The 9,142-nt window shown below is 41.9% G+C and overlaps 2 protein-coding genes across 3 annotated transcripts; both read left to right on the forward strand.

The window, feature by feature from the left end:
* The first annotated feature begins 295 nt into the window (after positions 1 to 295).
* On the forward strand, positions 296 to 1,984 carry znf593 (zinc finger protein 593). Of its 2 annotated transcripts, XM_076108672.1 has the most exons (4): positions 296 to 387; positions 582 to 789; positions 1,534 to 1,596; positions 1,749 to 1,984. In XM_076108672.1, exons 2-4 carry the CDS (start codon positions 590 to 592, stop codon positions 1,873 to 1,875), a joined length of 390 nt encoding a protein of 129 aa, XP_075964787.1. In that variant the 5' UTR covers positions 296 to 387; positions 582 to 589; the 3' UTR covers positions 1,876 to 1,984. The 2 variants fall into 2 exon arrangements, with proteins under 2 accessions (XP_075964787.1, XP_075964788.1); XM_076108673.1 differs by lacking the exon at positions 296 to 387.
* A 1,094-nt stretch (positions 1,985 to 3,078) lies between these two features.
* Positions 3,079 to 9,087, forward strand: selenon (selenoprotein N). The gene is made up of 12 exons (XM_076107733.1): positions 3,079 to 3,500; positions 4,241 to 4,358; positions 4,465 to 4,595; positions 4,704 to 4,916; positions 4,996 to 5,120; positions 5,903 to 6,040; positions 6,128 to 6,209; positions 6,489 to 6,677; positions 6,764 to 6,869; positions 7,072 to 7,184; positions 7,266 to 7,367; positions 7,616 to 9,087. The coding sequence occupies exons 1-12, from the start codon at positions 3,312 to 3,314 to the stop codon at positions 7,781 to 7,783; spliced, it is 1,674 nt and encodes a 557-aa protein (XP_075963848.1). The 5' UTR covers positions 3,079 to 3,311; the 3' UTR covers positions 7,784 to 9,087.
* The last annotated feature ends 55 nt before the right edge of the window (positions 9,088 to 9,142 follow it).

A 9,142-nucleotide genomic window follows, 5' to 3' on the forward strand; every position in this document is an offset into this window, starting at 1 on the left:
AAGAAAATAAACTTACTTAATAGTCCCATATACATTATTGCACTCAGCAAACGTGTGCAAATCAGTTTGAACAAACACGATATAACTATAAAATCGTCTTCCTAATTTAACGCTTTTTCACTCAATATGTACCTAATTGAATATGAGAGTGAAGAAACATAAAGAGTAGGCTCAAGCAAATGGTAATGTATGTATTTTGTGGTTTAATTTAACCATTAATGTTGTTTACTACTCATAATTCATGATTATAGCACATGATGTTTCTTTTCTTTTTACTATCTTGTTTACTAAATAGTGATGTTTGGCGCCCCCTACAGTCGTTTTTATTATTGTTACTTTCCTTGACCCGGAAGTACAATTCAGTCCTCTCGGCCACGCGTGTGAAAGGTAAGGAAAGCTAATCTTGATATACGAAGGTGTTTTTAAGAAGGAAATCTGCTATATCAACTTGTTTTCTTGAGCTGATTATTTCTGATGGACACACATTTTACTCCACAAGACCCGATTTGATGGCGTAAAATAGCAATTTCGTGTTTAAAGCGTCTACATTGGCTGATATCTGGATGTTTTCTGCTCACCAGGATCTACCATGGGGAAGTCCAGACAAACGGGAAACCACAGTAGTGACAAAAAGAAGCACATTGCAAAGACATGGAAGACCAAACGCAGGACTAAAGACCTGGACCAGATCCACTCAGACATGAAGCCCGAGACAGCAGCCAAGCTGCTACGTCAGGAAGTGGACGTCGATGTGACGGGATGTGCTCAACACTACTGCTTACACTGCGCGTAAGTTGAGATGAATAGTACCCGTTTGTCTTAAAAGAGAGGTTGAATAGAGTCGTTTCCTAAGTTAACTGAAATTAGGCGTTTTTTTGCAAATCCAAGAACGGCACTGATTCTTATCTGTAACAACAAATGATCAGGATAAGTCTTGTTATTGGTAATTTACTCTCATCAGTACAAACTGTATATGAGCTGAACTGACCTATGGTGGAGGAAGTTTTAATTCACTCTGCCCCAAGTAAAATTGCTGCATTCAAAATATTAATAAAATAAAAGTACATGAGCATTAAAATCTTTTTAATGTACTGAAAGTACTCATTATGCAGAATGGCACAAAATAATGTGTATTATTAGACGTTAATTACTGACAGTGTGTAAGCATCACATTTTGCAGCTGGTAAAGGTGGGGCTGATTTGAACTACCTTAGATACTACAGGGTACTACTGCAGGGTTGCTTAATCCTCAAAAACACATCATAGTTTATTAATTAATTCATGTTTTGTATTAATAAGCAGAATAACAAGCAGCACAGATATTGGACTTTCTGAAACGGACAGAATGTTATGCAGATCCTGAAAGAAAGTTTCTGTGTGACTGGTTGTGATTTGTTGTGTGTCTTATCTCTGTTATTATTTCTCCTTCTGTGCTCAAGACCCATTGAGATTGCCCGATATATTTTTTAAAGGCTATAATTAAACTATATGTTGCAGTTAACTTTTAACACTGTGCCACTTCATGTCTTGCAGGAGATATTTCGTGGACATGAGATCCCTGAAAGAGCACTTCAAAACTAAAGTGCACAAAAGACGGTAAGGCCCCATATTTCACCCATGCATTCTAGTATTATACACTCACGTTTCTGGGCTGAAAATGGTTTACCTCATTTCTGTCCCCTATAACTGTGCAGTGGCCAAGTGTCCCTGCGATCTTCAGAGAGTCCCTCTTCTTTTTCTCCATCCAGGTTGAAACAGCTCAGAGAGGAGCCCTACACACAGGCAGAGGCAGACAGAGCAGCGGGTATGGGCTCATATATCGCTGCAAAAAAAGTTGAAGTGAAGACACAGACTGTGGAAGAGGACATGGACTGAGAGCTGCTTACTTGAACCACTAGACTGATCGAGTCAATAGATAATGCTTATGTTACCTCTTGCTGTCACAGATGTTGAGTGCATCATTAAATGTTGTTTTTGTGACACACTTCATTTGTCTGAGTCTTTTCAGCTGTTAGACATCTGGCTATTAAAATAATCAGGAAAGGCTTATCTTAATCTGGTTAATGTCATGCAACATGTGCCTAAATATTGAGTATTTGTGGAATACTAATAAGCTATAACAGTCAATTTTGATTGCATTCATATGGGACTACAATGTTTGATTAAAAGCATTGTTTCCTCAGTTGTTGTGTACATGACTGCTGCGTACCCTGTGCTCATAACTTGAAATGAAAGGTCACACATACACTTAATTTTAAGGAATCACGAATCATAAAAGGTTGGGACCAACAGGGTTAAAGATAATTTAGTTGGAGGCCTTGGGTCCATGTTTTGTTATAGGCAACATCACATGTATGGATATATTAATTTAGCATTGTAATGGTCAAACACACATGCCAGATAACGACAGAAGTCTAAATCTATCTTGGAATTTTTATTGCATATGGCTGATATACCCTTTGTTTATGCCCTTATTTATACTGTATGCAGAATAAAAACATCCAACCTACAGTAAATATGACATCAAGTTATTGTCACTACAACATAACACGGCCCCATTGTGGACGTATTGGAATTCTAAAGACTAGTCGAGCAGAAACGGAGCCTTTACTTCCACTGGTAAACATGAAACTACAAAAATAATGGCAGTGTACATTGGCAGAGAAAAAAATATAATTGAGGCTTTTTAGCAGACATTCCTGGGATGAACAATGCAACACTGCCCCTTTAAATGTGGCTTCTGTGGCAGTAACTGTCGCAAAGTTAGAGGGAATGTAAACGAAAACTTCCGGTTAGTTCTTTCAAAATAATGTAATCTAGGTTGAAACGTCAGAAAGCGGGAAAGTTAAGGAGTATGCCTGGCCCAAAACAAACGTTTAAGTCCTTTATTTCCCAAAAGAGGAGAATATTGCAAAGTTGTGAGCTAAGCGATACAATGTGTGGTAATTTGGGAATTTAACCGTTGAATCACGGCGTTCAGGTGTGCGGAGTAAAGCATAGTGCTTTTATTTTGAGCCCATATCCGGGGGTTCGTCCTGGCTATATTGCCGTCATTTGGTCGCTTGACGCATTTTAACCACATCCATATGGTTCTAGATTAGATGTGGGAAATAAGAAATCTATGCTGCTAGCTAACATTTCACAGCTGTTGCCAGCGACTGCAACGGCCGGAACGGACGCGGAACAGAAGTGCCGCTAGATTCTAAACACTTTACGGAGAAAGTTTATACCGTTAACGATTCCTGCTGGTTGCTTTTTTTTGGACGTTTTGGACCATGTCCTCGTCCAAATAGCCGCGTTGGAGGTCGAGGATGGCCGCAGACGTGGATAAAACAATCCCCGAGGATGAGAGCAAAATGTCACAGCGGAATGGGCATCTGAGTCCGGGCTCTGGATCCTGGATCTCCAGGGGGATCTGGACGCTGCTCATAGTCGCCGCTGTCCCTCTTCTCGCCTTCGGGATCAAGTCTTATCAAGATGCCCAGCTCCTCCAACGTCACGTGAGATCTACATCTGTGATACCGTTACACACGTCTTATAATGTAGCAGCGATCTTAACTTGTAAAACAACTGAAAGAAATAAAGGTGCTCAGAAACCTTAAATTAATTGTAAAATGCATGTCTGTATTAATATAAAGTTTGCATTAATTAACCTTTAAGGTACATTCTATGACCTATATTACTGTAACACTACTGTAGGCATATTTAGTTGTTATATTTCAATGCTATTCTCCCAAAAAGGTGTGTTCAGAGTCATTATTTGTCGCCACAAAACACCACATCTGCAGTTTTCCACCCATGGTGTTTTATTAGGGGAGGTGGATGTGAGTCACAGCTGGTGAAACTCAACCCCCTGTGTAAATCCGCTCTTGTTTGGCTACAGAGGGTCTCCTAATTGTTCTTGTACTTCCCTCCCCCCTCTCCCTCCATTGTACAGGCGCCAGTAGGCACGCATCAGTCAGACAAACACATGCTCAGAATCTGTGGCCTCTGGGCTGATCTTTATTCAGGACACTGCTGAGGTTGAATGAGGGACAAAACACTATAATGACACAGATATATATTTATAGTACTCTTAAACGTAAGACCATGCATCTACAACAGGGTTTTCATTTTCTCAAATATCTGTGTTTTATGTGACGAGACAGCTCATTGTCCTATTTTTGATGATTCGTCGAAAATCCCTGAAGCATGCGAAATCACAATAATGATCCGTCTAACGCACATGCTCCACCAATAGGAGGAGAGTGTTCGAACCCTGGGTGCGGAGGGCCTTTTTCTTTTCTCCTCCCTGGACACCGACCATGATCTTTACCTCAGTCCGGAGGAGTTTAAACCTATCGTTGAGAAACTCACAGGTACATCATGTTGTCATTTATTCAATACCTTTTTAACAAAAACCTCCAAGTCTCACTTGTCACACATAACCCCATGTTGCCTGTGATCCCTATGGCTTCCTCGCAGGAATCACACCCCCGGTGGATTTTGAGGAGGAAGAGACCCACGACCCCAATGGAGAGACTTTGACATTGGAGGCCAAAATGCAGCCTCTGCTGCTCGACTCTATGACAAAAAGCAAAGATGGTTTCCTCGGGGTAAGACAAGGCCAAACGGTTCTCTCTCTCTCTCTCTTGACGACTTGATCACAGATGAGTCTGCATCAAGGGTTTTAAATATAGTCACACATTTACTGGGTCTTGCAGGTGTCTCACAGCTCTCTGAGTGGGCTGCGCTCATGGAAGAGCCCAGCAGTGCCTTTTTCCTCCTTCTCCGCCACCCAGTTTAGGGCCCTCTTGCCCCCAAAGAACAAGGTGGGAGTGGGTGACACGTGGTGGGTGATTCCTAGCGAGCTCAACATCTTCACTGGGTACCTGCCCAACAATCGCTACCACCCTCCCTCACCGAAGGGCAAAGAGGTATCCTAAAAACGAATCGTTGTTTAGAGACTTGTGACAATCAGGCTGCATATTGATAGCTGTTCTTCTCCTGCTGCAGGTTCTCATCCACTCATTGTTGAGAATGTTCCACCCGCGGCCCTTCATCAAATCACGCTTTGCTCCTCAGGGCGCAGTCGCCTGCATTCGCGCCAGCAACGACTTTTATTATGACATTGTGTTCAGGTGAGAAGCAATTTAGGAGGAGACATAAAAGGCCATAGAGGTGCTTATTCTCATTTTAGCCCATTAGCTACAACATTATGCATACTTCACATTAGTGCTGGCTAATATCCAGAACACATTATACTTTTTAATGTAGTCCCTGGCAGGCAGCCACTGCTTTCAGTTTAAAATCAGCATGCTCAGCCTGAGTGCACTTTACTTTGTTGTCAATGTTACATTAGTATTGCGTGCTAATGCAGTTTCGAGTACTTTGTTCTTGTGTGTTTTGAAAGCTTTTTCGTTGTTGGAGGCAAAACACAAATGTGAGATTTTAGAGTCAGCTGCTGGAGAGCAACTTTTTTTTAAATGCAAGAAACTTCCAGATCCATACTGCATGCTGAATTTCATGTTTGATCGTTCTTTTTTTGCACTCAAGTTTAACTTTCTGACAACTTGCAATGCTTTTTAGCTGCAGCTTCAAATACCAGATGTCCGAATTTGAAGGCGTTTAAAAAACAGTTCTCACTCACAACTGCATTTCCATGTGACAGTAATGTAGCATTAGCAAATAGAAAGCTGTTTATGAAGCCTATAACTTGCCCTGGAGGTTTGGAATCAATCTAAAACTGATGGTTTGCTCTGGAAAATGGTCAGCAGTAATATTAAGTATAACATTATATTGACATCAAATGGCTGGTTTGGTCTTTTAAAAGGCTACACCAAAGTCTTCCTGTTACATATTGACAGAATACCTTTTGTCTCGCGGTACAAACTCAACTCCTCGTTCTGTTCACTCTCTGCAGGATTCATGCAGAATTTCAGCTCAACGATGTTCCAGACTTTCCCTTCTGGTTCACCCCGGGGAAGTTCACCGGCCACATTGTTCTCTCTAAAGATGCATCTCATGTCCGTAACTTTCACCTCTACGTCCCCAATGACAGGTAAATCCTCCAAACACGCACTACGTTACCTTTGTGCACGCAGTCCCCACTCAGTGTCGTTTAGCTTTATATCCTGCTGTGTGTCAGGTCTCTGAATGTGGACATGGAGTGGCTGTACGGGGCCAGTGAGAGCAGCAACATGGAGGTGGACATCGGATATCTGCCACAGGTACAGCTGCAGTGATTCATTGACACTTCAGAACTATACTTACCGGTATATACAATATTTCCATCCCTCATAAGGACATTTTCCCTTTTTCTGTATGGACTTCTGCCAAAGACATATCGTATTTCACAGGTGATGAATGGACTCATTTCCCCAGAAATATATCAAAGATTACAAAATCATTCCTCAGAGAAAAAATGCCACAGCCTAAAAAATGTAATAATAAAACAAAAAGATGATATTAGAGACAGCTTGTATGAAAAGTCCTGAATGTGTTCACAGTTGGAGCTACAGTCCACGGGCCCGTCCACTCCCTCCATCATCATGGACGAGTCGGGCAACATCATCGACAATCGAGACGGCGGCGATGAGCCGATCCAGTTCGTCTTCGAGGACATCCACTGGACCTCAGAGATAAGTCGGCAAGAAGCCACCCGACGCCTCGAGGTCACCCTCTACCCCTTCAAGAAGGTAACCGTCCACGAAGCATTTAGTCCGACACGTTAAATTCTGTGGTTTCACAACTTTTACATTGTCCTCCTCTTACTCCCTCCCAGGTGTCCTACCTGCCTTTCTCAGAAGCCTTTGAACGCGCTGAAGCAGAAAATAAACTGGTGCATTCCATTCTGCTTTGGGGGGCGTTAGACGACCAGTCCTGCTGAGGTGAGATCATTAACATGGAGCTGATTCCACAGCATTGTACGTCACTGCTAGAATGGACTACGTCCTAACAATGGCATGTTTATTGAAGGAGCCTGGTGGGGAAATATGGAGTTACTGACTCACTCTGCCGACTTTATGACTCTTACTTTAGTTAATATTTTTTAACTTTTTCAACATCTGTCTCCCCTCCGCACCTCTGTAGGTTCGGGGCGAACTCTCCGGGAGACAGTCCTGGAAAGTTCGCCCGTCCTGGCCCTGCTCAACCAGAGCTTCATAAGCAGCTGGTCTCTGGTCAGAGAGCTGGAGAACATGCAGGTGAGCAGTTACGCGCCAACGAACTCAGCAAAAAAAGTTTAATTCTCCATTTACAGTTTCAAATGTTCTGCTTTTAAACAGGCTGATGAGCAGAACCCCGTGTTGAGTGAAAAGGCCCGGTTACACCTGGAGAAGTACAACTTCCCTGTGGAGATGATGGTGGCACTGCCCAATGGAACTATTGTAAATATTTGACTCTTTTATCAGCATGCAGTTTATGAAACATTCAGGGCTCAGTTAAATTAGATGTAGGAACACTCCTGCTGACATGAGTATAAAGTCATTTAGTTTATGCAAGTACAGTTGTGGTTAAAATCATTGTTTAATCTTTAATTTTAAAGAAGGAATGCCTTTCTGTTGGTGGTCACATTTTCGGTGTGGTAAAAAGTCAGACTTAAAAACTTGCATCTACTTCCTGTGTTTGGCTTTAGGTCCACCACATCAATGCCAACTTCTTCCTGGACGAGACGGCCATGAAACCAGAGGAGGAAGGAGCAACTTTCAGCTTCTCTGGTGGGTTTGAGGACCCCTCTACATCCACTTATATCAGCTTCCTCAAGGAGGGGTTGGAGAAAGCCAAGGAGTACCTGGCACAGTAATTTGTGTGTGCGATAGAGCATGAGAGACTAAGAGGGAGGGGCATGATCGTCATTCCTCTGGGTAACGATCAAAGATAAGGAAAAGCCTCCAGCAGTTCTGTAGAGAAGCTTTCTCATCGGTGTTGGCGGCTGCAAAAATATTGTTTGCCTTCTGTCCTCTTTGTTGCTATTTATTTGGGCGTCTCTCTCGTCATATCCAGTGACAAACATAACAGGGAAATATTGCTTCTCAAACCTAATGATACTGTCGATATCGTATATATTTTACTGAGATACAAAGCAGTAACAGATATGTTAACACGTTCAGATCAGCTCTCTGTAGCTGCTGATTAAAGTTTATATCAAATGTAGACGGAAGCTCATCATAACACACCGAAAATCCTATATTTCTTCTTTTACATCCCAGTGTCTCATGTGCAATATTTAATGACTTGAGTGTGGTTTCCTGCTGCTGAGCGTACCCAGAAGCAGCGGGGGGGCTGGTGCAGCTGTTGCCTTTAGTTGTGTTTCAGCAGTTTGTGAAGACGTTGCCTGAAAGCTCTCTTCTGGGCCGGGCGACGCCTGATGTTATTGCTGAGGCTGCTGGAGGGAACACCCCTCTCTGACTCAGGGGACAAGAGCAGCAGGAAAAACTAAACTGGGGTGTGGCAAATAAAACTATTAATTCTGTTGTTTTTTTAAATTTTGAAACCAAATGTTAAATATTTGGAAGAATTGTATTTTTTCTTTTTTTGGGGAAGTTGTAACCACACCAAAGAGCATTGTTTTTAATATGTACAGAAGCTGGCCTGCAGCTAGAACAGCTGTGGAGGTTCATATTTATATAACTAAATGGAACCAAATGGTGTACTGCTGTTTTTCCGCTTTAAGGATCCACTCAAAACAATGTATTTGCTCATGACTTTAGCTAGACAAGAGGAAATCCTTGATGTTTTAAGAAAAAAAAAAGGTGACAATCTGGATCTACCATTAGCTATTTTTTTTCACAATGTCTCATTTTCACTTTTTTCCAGTCATAAAACAAACTGTTTCCTCTTCAGGTCCTAGTCTCTGTTTCTATGGTGAAAGCCCTGAGCTCGGGGATCAACAAAAGTAATTTTAAATAGTAACAGTGAAATTTAATAAATGAGTAACATTAAGTCCGAATGTGACTTTGTGAAAGTTCGTACAAGGTCCTCTACATGTGAAACATCTGACTGATTGGAGCCTTTAGGGTGGAAACACCTATTCTGTAACCTCCCGGTGCCATTTGTTTCCACAAAGGTGAAATAATTCAAATGTTTTGTTATTTTGTACAAACTGAATTGTGTGTTTTTTGGCAACATCTGCAACACGCTGCACAGTTAGACAACAAACCAT

The sequence above is a fragment of the Anarhichas minor genome, unplaced genomic scaffold (genome assembly GCF_050575085.1).
Source record: "Anarhichas minor isolate MPS153535 unplaced genomic scaffold, ASM5057508v1 ptg000040l, whole genome shotgun sequence".
NCBI classification, from domain to species: Eukaryota; Metazoa; Chordata; class Actinopteri; order Perciformes; family Anarhichadidae; genus Anarhichas; species Anarhichas minor.

Bases quoted from the DNA above. Each gene is read 5' to 3' on its own strand.
- znf593 (XM_076108672.1), top strand. From the start codon at position 590: ATGGGGAAGTCCAGACAAACGGGAAACCACAGTAGTGACAAAAAGAAG. The intron at 790-1,533 runs GTAAGTTGAGAT...CATGTCTTGCAG, and splicing joins CACTACTGCTTACACTGCGC to GAGATATTTCGTGGACATGA. The intron at 1,597-1,748 runs GTAAGGCCCCAT...TTCTCCATCCAG, and splicing joins ACTAAAGTGCACAAAAGACG to GTTGAAACAGCTCAGAGAGG.